The sequence below is a fragment of the Arthrobotrys flagrans genome (assembly GCF_004000055.1).
Source record: "Arthrobotrys flagrans strain CBS H-5679 chromosome Unknown unitig_15, whole genome shotgun sequence".
Taxonomy (NCBI): domain Eukaryota; kingdom Fungi; phylum Ascomycota; class Orbiliomycetes; order Orbiliales; family Orbiliaceae; genus Arthrobotrys; species Arthrobotrys flagrans.
In genome coordinates this window covers 4,679,342-4,693,090 of record NW_027137545.1, presented here as the reverse complement: position 1 = coordinate 4,693,090, position 13,749 = coordinate 4,679,342, and the positions used below count along the sequence as shown (strand labels likewise).

Sequence of the window (13,749 nt, the reverse complement as noted above, 5' to 3'; positions counted from 1 at the left end):
CAATCCGGCGACGAATATTATCTTGCTACTAATATTGTCTTATATCCAACGAGTTTCTGTTTGGAATGTAATATTAGTTAAAACTCGTATCCTATCATCGTGTGAAAGGTAGATAGATAAGGATGCTACCTTCTGGACTCCACGAGCGACCTACTCGAGAAGCCTGAGAATACAAGAGGTGATCGTAATCCTTTGTCGCGGGGTGATCGTGGTTACGGCGCTTCTATTCGTCGCGGTGTGCCATCGTCTAGCACAGTGATTTCAAAGAAGTTCGCCAGCTTCGTAGATTCCAGCTTGAAACAAGCTGTATCGGTCGGTGGTTGTGTAGGTTGAAAGTCGCAGTTGCACGTGTCTAGTCGAGGCGCCGATATAGCTACTGTGGTTACGGTAGCTCTGTATGAAAGTTTGGTGATAGAGAAGGAAAGATATGTAAGAAACGAAGTTGTAAATTCCACTCCCGTTGTCGCAAATGGATTCTTGTCGCAAAATTTAAATATTATGATGAAAGAGGATCAACGAAGCCAAGAAGCCTATGTTCGCAGTCGGGGGGTTTCTCGCCTATATAAACGGTTCCAAGCTGCCAGCCTTTCCCTTCCCAGCTCCAAAGCAGGTTGGCTCGCAGGCCAACCAAACAAGCAATTTTAAGGTTCCATCCAAGCCTGCAATGCTGCAAGACAAGACGAAAATGTGGGTCCTTCAGACAGCAATGAGCAAGTAACCTATAGAAAAACCGCAGCAACTGACCTTCTCTGCTCAATCGTTGAACGAGATGTGGAATACCCCGTACTAGAAGCCGATTTTCGCTTTTTCTTGAAGAGGGGTCAGGAGTAGCACAGCCTCGATTTCGAATGGGTAATGACTGGCTCTGAAAAGCCGACGGGGAAAGGTTGGTTGGTTACCAGACAAACCTTATCACCTGCCCGTTTTCTTTGCTGGGATCTTTTCTTTACCTATGAGTTTTAATCTCGTAATGGACGGCGGTGATCGGATATATGAATGGAAATGCATGCAATGTTATCATCGAATGTTATTGTCCTAGCTGAATTTTGGTAACACAGCAGCGACGAGATACGATATCAACCCAGACCGCAGCCTTTCGCCAGGAAATCTTTCCTCCGACAATCTTTCTTGATCCAAAGCTGCGCAGAACAGTAAAGAATTAGTCAGAAAGGTCGACACTTTTGGAGGCTGCATCTGTTCACAATTCCCCAACATACCAACACAAAATCATCTCAGCAAGAAACTGTTAAACTGCTTCCGCTGGGATGTCAAACTTCACAACCTCGCCTTCTCCCTTCAAAAGCTCCACAATAGTCTTCGTAGTATCCCGTAAAACAGCCTCAGAAATTCCAGTAACCCTCCAAGCATTCATCCACTCTTCTTTCTCATCCTTCCCCTTCATCCAGTCCACATACTTAGTGCAGCTTGATAGAAGGTATCTCTGCACTATTTCATCGGTGTTGGCAAGATGGTATCCGTATACAGGACAGTCGTTTCGTAAACGATGCTTCGATTTATGATATAGCATTCGAAGTAGCTCATTCTCGTAGGTGGTATTTCGGTCTCCGATTATTATGATAACCAGGTTGCTTTTATCCTTTTCGCCGGGGAAACGTGATAACATTGTTTCTCCTCGAACGACGATGTATAAAGTCCATTTCCCTTTGTATGATCCATTTTTTGAAGCTGGGTCCCCGTGGGCCTCCACTTTCGGTTCGCTTTGTATCTTAACAGGTATAATAACCAACTGATGTTTTCGAAAATCTTTCTCGTAAAGCATAAAGTCCGTTTCCACAGTCCTTATAGAACTTGCTAGATCTTCGAGAAAGAAGGGCGTACATATCGTTATTGGAGTTAATGGTCTGTGCTTCTCCTTGGCTTTTGAGAGATAGCTCGTTATCAGGTGGTGGTGGTACTTTGTTGGATGCCAGTGGCGGTTTGTGAGGTCCATCTTTTGAAACCCCGGGAAGTCTTCTGAAGGATAGGGTGGGTACCCGTAGTAGGATGCAAAAGGAAGTAGCGAAGTAGTAAGTTAATAAAGATCAATACCTTGAAGGTTGATTTTCTGATGAAGCTGGAAGCAGTGCCACTAAATTGGGATGTAGTGACGTTCTAGATGGGTTCCAACACGAGTGCTTGCAGAATACCACTGATTGCTCTACAGATCTAGGGATACTGAAACAGCGGCGTAGCGGGTATGAGGACAGTACATGTTAGAACATTGTGGAATTTACTATCTTTGTCTCGAATCTTGCAGATGTATCTGTATCTTCTGCCACGGTCCTTCCTTTTAGATATTAGGAATGCATTCGAATATTCAGGTGCACTTGCCAAAAGCAAAGCTCTTGTATAAGGCTATACTATCATATCACAGGGGCATGCTAGAATGGATCCTTGCTCAAGTTACACAGGGAATCCGTTCAGCCTTCTTGCATTGTGCGACTTAGCTAGGTATGTACTAGTACTATAGTATTATAATACTAGTGGCCGTTAGGTACTTAATCCAGATCTCCTATGCGGGGTATCTCTAGTTCGTATACTATGTTTTGGTATTAGGATCGAATCATAGCCTACTACGTCATTGAGGAGCATTGTATTTATTCAATGCATCTTACGATTTTTATCATGCACACGAAATTCCATAAACATAAAAGAGAATTCCTTGCAACAGAATAGATTCCATAAAGCCCGGGTATTCAATATAGATTTGCTTCGCAAGAAAAAAAAAAAAAAAGGAATAACAGCGAAAGACGACCTTCTGCCACAGCAAGCTTTCATTACTAAAAGAAACAAAAAGAAGTCTAATAGGAAATTCCTAGATAATTATTAACAAATAAAAAGAGGAGAAAAAAGAATAGGAAGGGAGGAGCCAAAGAGGTGGATTGATGTCGGTTTTTAGTAAAGCAGTATTCGATATAGTTGTACGTCGAAGGGTAGTCGTGGTAATAGTAAGATATTGGCCGGCCTTCAAGGGATTGAAAAGAAATGAATCGAAAGAGAAAAAAAAGTCCACCTCATTGCAACCAATACAGGGAAATTATGTGTGTGTCGGTAATTATAATTGTTTCGGTTTGTTGCTTCGATGGCTGGTGGTTTCGCTATCATGATATCTTTAACAGCAGAAGAAACAGCACTCTAATAATTCGCAGAATGCTTCGCAAGCACAACAGGCGCAGAGACCGCAACAACTGTATCAATCTCGTTAGCCACTACACTTTATTATAACGGCGAAGGATAAGCCATCTCTTTCGGTCTGGAACGAAACTTACAGTCCGGCAAGACATCCACCGGCGGCACCACCACCACCACCATCTTGGCGACCCCGGTCATCCTGATACTGTCCTTGTGGTTGTTGTTGGTAGTTCATGCCTTGTTGTTCCTATTCATTTCCAAAGAAAAGTACCGTTAGTATCGATATTTTATGCAATTTAGGTTCGAGAGACAGCGAGGCGAAGTGACGTACAGGAGGATAATAACCCTGTTGCGGCTGTTGGCCATATCCCTGTTGGTATTGGGGTGGCTGTTGAAAGGACTGTTGAGGGTACGAAGGTTGTTGGTTATTGTAGTAATCTTGCGACGACATTTTGGATATGTTTGAAGCCTAGGCCTTTCAGGTAAAGGTGAAGGAGATAACGAGGTTTTAGAAGCCGACGACGATGATGATGAGGTAGAAGACGGTGGATAGAGTAGATGCGCCGGGTAAAGTCTAACTAGTAGCTTTGGTTCGCTGCAACGCAAACTCAACGTTAGTCTCTTTCTCACGAGGTTCTGGACTAGGCCTGGATGCAATGCTTTCGGAAGTCTAAAAATATATCCCGGGAATCGCCGTAATTTGAGTGAGTACTTACTACCAACAAAGAAAAACAATGCTTAATACTATCTTATTAACGAAGATTCAGAAAGGCGAGAGAGAAAAGAGCATTTCGGAAGAATAAGATGGAGAGAGAGAACGTCAGCCCGGTTTTATAGAATTCCGAGTGTACTGTGTAGCGCATTCTTAAGTTAAAACATGCATGTTGTGCCAGCCTGAACAGGGACCCATGAGGGGATGCCTGCGCTTGTGGGTCTCCTTAAAGGTTACCTGTGGTACTGTGGTAAGGGTCTCATACAGAATGCGACTTGGACGGTCCCGAATGGACGGCATATTTTTTTTCTTTCGTACATATATATATCAGATGATCAGAATGTTCGATTATGCATATACGAGATTCGATTAGCGTTACCGACGACAGGCGAGGACTAGTTAAAGGGGTACTGCGCCGTCCACTCCGACGTTATCATACACAGTAAGTAACCGCGGCTTCCTTTTCTTCTATCGATGATGCTCAGCAAAATTTTCTTCCACAAACTAAGGTTCTTGGCTAGTTCAAGCAAAAGTTGCTCGGGTCACTATTTGATTCTCGTTTTCTGAGAGTGGAAAATCCGCCAGATCCCACTGTATACGTAATCTAACCCTGGCTGTGTGAGTCTGGAAAGGTTGTCCCTCAAACTGCTGGGACCCCCTTGAAGCCAAGAGTGCGAAACGAGTATAGTCGGGCTGAGCCAAGGCTTATCAGTGGCTCAACTGTCCAATAAAACCGAGATATTCGATCAGAGCTGTGGCGCACCGGCAGGCCAGTGCCGAAATAAGTGCATACCTAAGAGGGTAGGCGGGCTGGGATGTTCAGTCTTCATGACCTTGGGCATCTGACAAAAAGCCTTGGCCGGGTCAGAAGGCCTTCGTTTTTCTGCAGGTGGTAAACGGGGCTCGTTTGAAGATGGTGTCGAAAATGGGGTTCTTGGAGTCATTCATTGCATATGTCAAAAGAATCATTTCAAAATGTTCCATGTTTTACTCGATTCAGTAGGTTCGAAATTTTGGCGGCGGAGTTGAAGTTTTGTTTGTGGCGAGCCGGCCCATGGTCCTTGGTAGGGCCTGCAAGCTGCCTAGCCATTCCGGTCGGTCCACGGTAAGATTACAAAAATAGATTTCGCGAGGGAACAATTTGATCCGTGGCTTCGCCGCGGAAGTCATATTCGTTGGGAGGTGGTGCATGTGTGTTCAAGATATTTTCGTCTAGAGGTCGTATGAATAGCAGGTTGTATTTGAGTAATCACTAGCTCACTTAGAACGTAATGATACGCATCTACAGTGGCACACAAAACATTAGGAATCAGTATTGCATTGAATTTTAAATGATTTTCTGTCCCTCACAGCACAATTGGAAGGGAAAACTGCACCTTCACTTTGGTAATCTCCGTTACGGAATTGATGAGATTAGTGGCTAGTGGATTCATGGGTCTGAAATTCGCGGGTGGCTTGATTTCGGAATGCTTTCCGAATTGATAATTCGGTCCCAAGCTTAAGCTGAGCGCCTGTCTAATTGCGAATTATGGCTGAGTACCTTACATGCAAACGCAACGGTAGCATATGCCCTATAAGGAGTTCGACCTTCGTCTTGTCGTTTTTGTAATCTCCGATGGCCGTGGTGCAGTTTAACGCGGAAAATAGGCTAGTATTCGAATACTATATTTACCTGAAGTCTAAATTCATAAAAGTGTGTGCGCTCCAATTCAGCAAGATATTCAACCTTCGCAATGGATTTTACACCTTGCATTGTTAGTAAGTAAGAAGCAACTAATTAATTACAACAGCACCGCAACAAAAAAAAAAAACTACCTACAAGGCTGATCTAGCTAGCTTTATACATCCAATGAGTCTCTCGATTCCGAGTTTGGGATTTTTGAATCTTGCATGGGAAAACTTTTGTATATGAAAAATTAAAAGGATTATATATATCGACACGATTGAAGTTCGATTTGGCTTAGGGAGGAAGGAAGGAAAAACAATAATAAAACATTTTTAATTCTGTATTTGATCATGATGTATTAATAGACGATCTTTCGAATGTTTGAGGTTTATACAAGCCACTGTTTATATATACTTAACCTAGACATTTACGACGTACAGCGGAACTATGAAGTCTAGAAGTATTCTAATTCGAATGTAATCGTTCTTCCCTTGTTGATAAAACATACTAGCTTACCTATCAACTAGCCTAGCTACCGGACCCATATCTACCTACTAAACATTCACAAAAAATATTTATTAGGTAAGCGGACAGGCCAATAGACAAATAGGCCGGTAGATGGGTTATAATACACGTGCAATGCATAAGTCGATATATAGGCTGACGTGTAGGCCATAGGCCGGTATGTAAGCTAATATCCGGGTCTACATAAATAAATTCCCGGAGATCCCTATATTAAGCTCCGCGCTCTAGCAAAGGCCATTCTCTCAGACATTCGTCATTATTATCTTCAGTAATACCATAGTAATAATATTTTCTTTTAAATTTTGAAATAAACGGTACGCGATGCGTCGTACCACGGAATTAGTATAGTATAATACATACTCTCCAGGTATCGGTAGAAACCACTGCTACGATTCTTTTGAACTGCGGTACTAGTATGAAGAAGATATATGGTATAAAAAGTATATGTATAATATATTGCAACCCGAGCAGACCAGTCACCCAGCCACTATCAAGCTTGCCAAAAGAATCTTATTTACATAAAAAATAAAGCCGAGTCCTATTCCTCCAATCGGCTACTATATACCATCTCCTATCAAAACTTCACTTCTCACTAGCCACGAGGTTCGCCTCCCGGAGGATGCATTTAGCACTTGTAGCAGTAGTTGACGCTGTAAAATGACTCTGTTAGAATTTTCGTATCTGTGATCAAGAATTATTGGAACCAACATACTTTGGTGGGAAAGCGCAGCAGACAATCTTGTTAGTGCAGGAGCTGCAATCACGCTTGGAGAGCTGGGCGTACTGCTCTGGCTCGGTCTCGTAGAATGGAACGGGGTTTGGGAGGGCAACTGGGGTGGCGGCGACGAGGCCGATGAAGGAGACGAGGGCGACGATAGTGAACTTCATTTTGTTTGTTTGGGGTCTTTGATTGTTTAGTTAGTATTGTTCATTCATCCAATTCGTCGCTGTGATACAACTGGTGTCGCTTTTTTTTTAAAAAAAAGATCTTTGTGTTCGATCCTTTGAGGGTGCTTACTGGGGAAGCTAATGAGCTTAAGATATAGTTTTTATAGTTTGGAAGATTGAGGCTGGATACTGAGATTGAATGCTGATGATGATAAGAAAAAGCTTCGAAGGGAGGATGGCGTGCTGGTATTTATACCCAGATCCGAGACCCCATCATCGATGAAATGGCAAGCAATATCAATAAAAGCCCCGGTCACGGAGACGACGGAAAGTCTGCATAGAAGACAAGGAAACGATGGTATAGTGATCTTCGGTACCATCGTTCAATTATTTAGCACGGCGAAAAAAACATACCACCCTGGATATCTTCTGAAACTCTTATCACCTCGTGGCCATGCTACATATGCACATGCACGTACCTCAATTGGCCAGAAGGTACCTTATCGGCTCTCTACCTTCCACGACGATCGATATCATAAACCTCAAGTTTTCTACGGAAAGGTAACCCGTTATCCCGTTGATTCTATAGCCGCTCAAAAAATACGAGCGGAGGGTTTGAAGATACGATGTCTACGTCAGACAAAATCCGGGATCTACTAGTTCCAATACGTTGACTTGGACCCTTATCCCCTTTGAACGTGAATTGCCCGGGGGATATGATATCCGGAAAGACAAACCAGGACTCGTAACCCCGGACTTTGATTCTGGGGAAACGTCGGAACATTGTTACCGATAGGACGGAAGTATGATCGATTTCGGAACTGGGAGCACCGATGCTCGAAGTCTTTGCATCGGAGGCTTGTCAATATCATATCAGGTGTCGATGATATGAGAAGGCCGGGGAGAGCTGAATAAGAGGTTATCTAATGCAACATTGCTCGAGCGGCTCTGCAGGCAATATATTTCCTAAAAGAGTATATAATTCTCAATGTGGAAAATAGTTTTATATATACACCTAGTCTATAATTCATATGCATGCGGTTCTGCGAGATTTAATCTACTGAATATTCTTGAAGGTAGTATGGGGCTCGAGGCATCGGGGTTCTGCGGTGGTGGGTCAAAAGCTTAGTCCCCAAGAGCCACCCGCATGCACCAAACTATGCACGTAATCTCTATAGTACTTTGAGTTGCTACGTACATATTTGACGTATGTAAGTAATAATAGCTGGTGCAAGCCATGTTCCCCCCGTCTCCGTCCGCTTCCATGTTCCGAACTAGCTAGGAAAATAATAATAGGGTATCATCGTCGCTAAACCCGGCAACGGACCCATCTCCTCCGTGGCTCTACCTACCGTACCTGGTACCAATTATACATTTGAGAATGCATATATCTCGTATCGAAGAAATACCCGTCCTCTCAGGAACTCCTTCCACTACGAAATTTAAACCGCAAGGCAAAAACACCTATCCATCAAGAATAGTTAGCCTCGCTCGATGAGGTTAACATTACCCCAGACGCAAAACCTCAAGGAGATGGTACCCCTGGTATGTATCAGCAAAGATTTAAGGTTTTATACGAGGTATCCCAGGGATCATTGACCGAGTGGGGCTCGATTAAGCTTAAGCGGGAAGGGGACGCCCCTTAACAAGCACGGACTGCTTTCCGAAATTCCTTGTGAATTTCTCTGCAGGTTGGGTAACTGCCGATGAATACGGGACTTAAATAGGACTGATTAGGTCAATTTACGGAGAGTAAATTCCGATCGCGGGGCGGACTAGGAAGTACGTTGTAACTTGAAAAATACTATATTCAATCGGATTTGGGGGTTTTAATCTGCAGCGGCTTGATTTTTCTTTTGTCCAATGAGACAACAGCTTCCGATAAACTTGTGGTTTGAGAACGGTTTTATTTCTGTCTAATTGGGGTATTTTGGAGCACGATTTACATAATAGCACTGCTCTCCATGGAAAAGTTTACCTGGATTTAACCTTGGTGGACCCCAAACTAGTCATATGATTATACGGCTATGGGTACTTATGAAATAACCTGATAGTTAGAAAACCAATAGAGGAACAATCTTATTGTCGAAGCTGTCATGTCAGGCCAGCAAGCGTTTCAGCATATCTATCCACAAGTGTGAATATATATCGATATCGCCAAACTATGGGGCGTGATTCGGCCAAGAGTATCTTGTGGTATAAGAAAGCCTTGGAAAGGGATGCCTGCTCATATTGGCTGAGGCTGCCGTGTTTTTTGAATCAAATTTGGTTGGTATGGTACTTGTCAGGATTCGATGTAAATACATCGCGGCTAAATTATATGTCCTGGTCGATGTTGGATCCCGATTCAAAGCCTCATCCTCCCGGAGCAGTCCGTGATCTTGACAGAACACTACGAAAAACACTTTTTAGGGAAGACATAGACGCAGCTACGAGAATCCAAAGAATATTCAAAAAATAATAATATCAACTTCGAAGAAACTCCAGTGGTTTTCAATTTTGAAGCTCTTTCGATCCAGCTATCATACGATGGAAGCCGACTTTGCAACACGCACTTTGAATCAAACCTGGCTAACTAGATGAATTTAGAAAATCTAATCGATCCAAGATGCAGGGCAGCTGTATTTTCAGAGACGCAGATACGGATAATTTGAAATTCTGCGCTAGTTCTTGATGCGGCGAATACGAGATTATATCAGGCCACATTCTTGAGACTATTCCTGGTTTCTGATCTGCGATATGGACGCAAGGTAAACGTATTGCAGCGCTACCATATTGCTCTATTACTATTACACGGATACTAGAGCACCGAACCTAGATCGTAGAATATCCGGAATCTTCACCTCACTCTCTCTCCAACTTTTCTTCAACACCGATATCCGGGCTCGGTCCCACAAACGGCGGAATTGTAGTCGGCAGATCATAAGGATCCTTCAACGAGTACTCATAAAATTTCGACGCCTTGAACACTTTATGCGGGTTCACATTCAGATGGATATCTCCAGTACAATCTTTGAATTTCAACCAGTTACTCTTTATCGAGGCGTTGGGGCCAGCAACGACAGGATCATTGACTCTTTCGAAATACGAGTTTTCGACAAGCAATGCGGTTTTGCCACGGGCATAATTGCCATATGAGGTGACGTTTAGGAAGTAGTTGTTATACATGTGGCAGTATTTGAGATTGTCGGCGGAAGGACCCCGTTGGTTGGTGGAGTTGAAGAAGTTGTCATTGATCTGGTAGAGCCTAGGTTAGGATTCTGGTTCTCACCCAATCATATGAATATTAGGGTATGGCTTACTGTCATCTGAGCGACAACATTCTCGGTCCATCCGATGCCGAATGCTTTATTGTGTTCCGAGAGAAGACAGTTCGAGACAGTAACATAATTAGTATCCTTTCGAAGGTCAATGAGGCCGTCTCTCATCCGGGCAAGCTATCATGGTATTAGTATGCCCTCTCCGTGTATTCATTTTCTTCGCAAGAAACTACTCGCCTTAACATGGTCAATCCAGATGTTAACACTGGTGTCAACTTGAATACCATCCCAATCTTCTCCTTTGCCATTATAATCAGTTGGCTCATAGGTATCGCTGATCTCTAGATTCCGAATGATAACATTCTTCTGGTTATTAATATTAAACCCGCCACCGACTAGATGCCCCGTTTCGCCAACACCGATGATGGTCTTGAAGCTCTTGACAGGGATTTCGTAGCCTTTGGGTTCTGCAATGATTGTCCCATCGATGCGGATAATGAGCGGTTCTGTTGCCCCGGCATACTTTTTTAGGTCGGCATGTGTGGTAACTGTGACTACTTTACCACCTTTACCGCCATAAGTACCACCGTTTAGGGATGCGAAGCCGTGGGCGACATCTTCGCAACCTGCGCAACCTGCTCTCTTTACGTACGGCCCGGCGGTCGGGACACCAGACACAAAGAGCGGAAGGATCGCGAGGAGCGTAGTGAGCTTAAGATGCAACATGATCTCTTATAAGAGGTTGTGCCTCTGTCGATATCAAAAGCTTAGATCTATGGTTCAAAAGCTGCAGGTCTCTTGAAAAAGTTAAATAGTCCGTAGTGGCTACCAAGGGCCAGATTCGCTGCAGTGAGCTTGAATCTCCTTTCCGGACTGATCGCGATAGCTTTTATAGCCATCACTCTATCATTTCGTTATCTTCATATCTACCATCTGCAACTTGAATACCCAAATTCAGCGTCTCGACCTGGGTCTTTAGTTTCCAAGACGGAATAACTTACACATTTTGTCCAGACCCGGAGCCAAGACCTTTATACCTTCATACTGGAAATTCAACCACCTCGATGCAACACATAGCTGCCGATCTAAATAATCCGTGGCCCAAGTTGCATTCCGAGGTAGAGTTAGATCCTGCAGTTTGACATTATTAACGTAGGAACCGTTAACCTGCCTCAGCAAACACGGGGTAAGATCCTTTAGTTACTAATGGCATGAGAATCGAACCCTCCCCGCAGATATCCTTCTTCTCGATTTCTCCGTTCCCCAGACTTGAGCGATTTAGCCAAAATTCTTACCACGGATACGGCTGCTGTGTACTAAAGAAGCGAGGTAGGCTAAATTCCGGCTAAAATCCCAGCACCCGCATTACGACCTCCCCAAGAGACGATCTGTGCCATCCACAGGCTAAGTAAGAGGATTAACAGCTTGAAAGAGGATAAGTAGAAAAATATTTGGGGAAGGTTTACCTTGGCGTCCCTGCCTTGATGACATGCTATGGGATCCAAGATATTTCCTAAGACTTAAATCCATCTTGAAAATGTCCATCCTAGTTCTCGTCTCCACAATTTTGATAGCAAAGTGTGAGGCTTAGCTGCCTTGCGGAATATCCTTGGTGGAATAATTGAACCTCGATAGAACTATTTTCCGTGGTTCTGAAACAGATTAGTTCTGTTATATCACCTCCATTCAATCCTTACTACAAATAATGGGACCGACAGAACCTATCACGTCTGGTATTGTTGCTGGCTCGGATAGATATGAGCTCAAGTTACAAGGTAAAAGTATACTATCTTAGGCTTAATTATAAAGACGCCCGCATATGTGTGATCTTCTTATAGATGAAAATGGAAAGTGCTCGAAACTGAGGTCGCCTCAAAGCTGTTGAACTGCAGAGGCATGTAATCAAGGCCCGTGTGTTGGTCATATAAATTAACATGACTTTAGTCATATAATCCAATCAGCTGCAAAGGCCTCCCGAGAAAATGAGACCATATTGTGTTGATATTTGTTGTATTTTTGACATATATTTTTGGACTGAGTCTCGCAGCCAGCACTTGGTTTTAAACTAAATCACCGTCCTTTTTGTTTTTATAAATCCTCTTCCTGTACTAACGTCAGGATCCGAGACTAATCGATCGATATTTGTGTGGAGAAATTGGCTTAGCGGTATCCCAAGGATCTAACATAATGTTCACCAACCCGTCGATGGTCGATGATTGCACCCTTGTCGCCCTTATGATACTAACAATAGACCGTCGGCTGTCGACGGTGAGTAGCATGAACTCTTTACGGCAAAGAAAGCCAATAATGGGTTCATCATGACCCAAAAACACACCAACTCATGTAGAGCGGGTGAGGATCTATGGCCCGCTTGTCCTAATCTGGGACCGATGGGATTTTTGGCACTAATAGCGATTGCATATCGATTGGGGCATAGCGAAGGAATTACGTGTATGGCCGCCATTATCTCCATTCGAACTTATGAGCCTTCCAACGGGGTATCATGCGGGTTGAGGGTCGCCGCTCTCTAAATTCTGTCGGCTCTACTATTTCATTGCACATTTGCACGATAACCACAATCTTTTTAACGACAAGGCGGACAGAAACAAGAACCTGCTCTTCACAACTGCATCGATGTGAAAACGTTATTTGGGCCTCGTTGTTTCCCTCGACCATGGGAAATGGGAGTACTAGTTCAAGACTGCCTTCCAATTCGACGTCGCATGGGAGCCCCGGCACTTCCTCGATATCCGAAGAGACGGGCCCAATGAATACTAGAGCTAGTACTTATACTGGGAGTGTAATCACCCCATCATGGAGCTCAGTTTCAACCCCAACAAGCACGTCGAGTTCCTTCATCCTACAATCGTTTGACGGCGATTTGCCTAGGTCTTATTTCCAGCTCCTTTCGGACGGACGTCTCGCTTTGGTTGAGATTGAGGAAGCCCCTGCACCAAGATTCCTGCTACGGGGAGGCCGACTCCTAACAGGAGGAGAACCGGTCGAGGCTTTATTTCTCAGAAGAGGCTCTGTTCAAAGACGTCAAGGAGCGATTTCGCTAGACGATATGGAGAACTGCTCCACGAACTTCTCGAGTCTGGAAAGATTTTGGATACCGATATATTGTCACGCATATTTTTCAGTGGGGATGTGCTTGGAATATAACGGCAAGACTTATCGGCTATATCGACTCAGAAGAAGCCAGGGGGGGTTATTACTTGAAAATGGCTGTTTACTCGGGATCTACCCCGGATGGTTGGCTACCAGTTACTTCGAGTTCAATTACAAGCATGAGCTCGAATTCAAGGTCCACGGATGGCCAGGGCTCATTTGGTGCCAATAGTTCTTCCAGTACTAACATTATCACGTCCTTCTCCTCATCTGCATCAAATTTATCAAACCAGTCTATGATATAGTATACAAGTCTCGTTACCAAAATCAATCGTCCATTCGTAACGTTGACAGTCCGAGGGGACTCCAATCCAAAAAAAAAAAAAAAAAAAAAAAGTGATAGTATTTCGCTATCATTCCCGCCCAATGTATGCATATGATATGATATAGCCAAA

General features: G+C 43.7%; 4 protein-coding genes across 4 annotated transcripts; all 4 read right to left on the bottom strand.

Annotated features, from left to right (window-relative positions):
* Positions 1 to 1,246: 1,246 nt before the first annotated feature.
* On the bottom strand, positions 1,247 to 1,624 carry DFL_001277 (uncharacterized protein; the record flags this gene model as incomplete). Its single annotated transcript, XM_067629869.1, has 1 exon — positions 1,247 to 1,624. The coding sequence occupies one exon, from the start codon at positions 1,622 to 1,624 to the stop codon at positions 1,247 to 1,249; it is 378 nt and encodes a 125-aa protein (XP_067495847.1).
* Positions 1,625 to 3,112: 1,488 nt separating this feature from the next.
* Positions 3,113 to 3,583, bottom strand: DFL_001276 (uncharacterized protein; the record flags this gene model as incomplete). Its single annotated transcript, XM_067629868.1, has 3 exons — positions 3,113 to 3,188; positions 3,270 to 3,379; positions 3,464 to 3,583. 3 exons carry the CDS (start codon positions 3,581 to 3,583, stop codon positions 3,113 to 3,115), a joined length of 306 nt encoding a protein of 101 aa, XP_067495846.1.
* A 3,077-nt stretch (positions 3,584 to 6,660) lies between these two features.
* DFL_001275 (uncharacterized protein) lies at positions 6,661 to 6,923 on the bottom strand (the record flags this gene model as incomplete). The annotated part of the gene is made up of 2 exons (XM_067629867.1): positions 6,661 to 6,685; positions 6,748 to 6,923. The coding sequence occupies 2 exons, from the start codon at positions 6,921 to 6,923 to the stop codon at positions 6,661 to 6,663; spliced, it is 201 nt and encodes a 66-aa protein (XP_067495845.1).
* A 2,844-nt stretch (positions 6,924 to 9,767) lies between these two features.
* Positions 9,768 to 11,188, bottom strand: DFL_001274 (uncharacterized protein; the record flags this gene model as incomplete). The annotated part of the gene is made up of 5 exons (XM_067629866.1): positions 9,768 to 10,160; positions 10,226 to 10,360; positions 10,421 to 10,914; positions 11,114 to 11,122; positions 11,185 to 11,188. The coding sequence occupies 5 exons, from the start codon at positions 11,186 to 11,188 to the stop codon at positions 9,768 to 9,770; spliced, it is 1,035 nt and encodes a 344-aa protein (XP_067495844.1).
* Between the last annotated feature and the right edge of the window lie 2,561 nt (positions 11,189 to 13,749).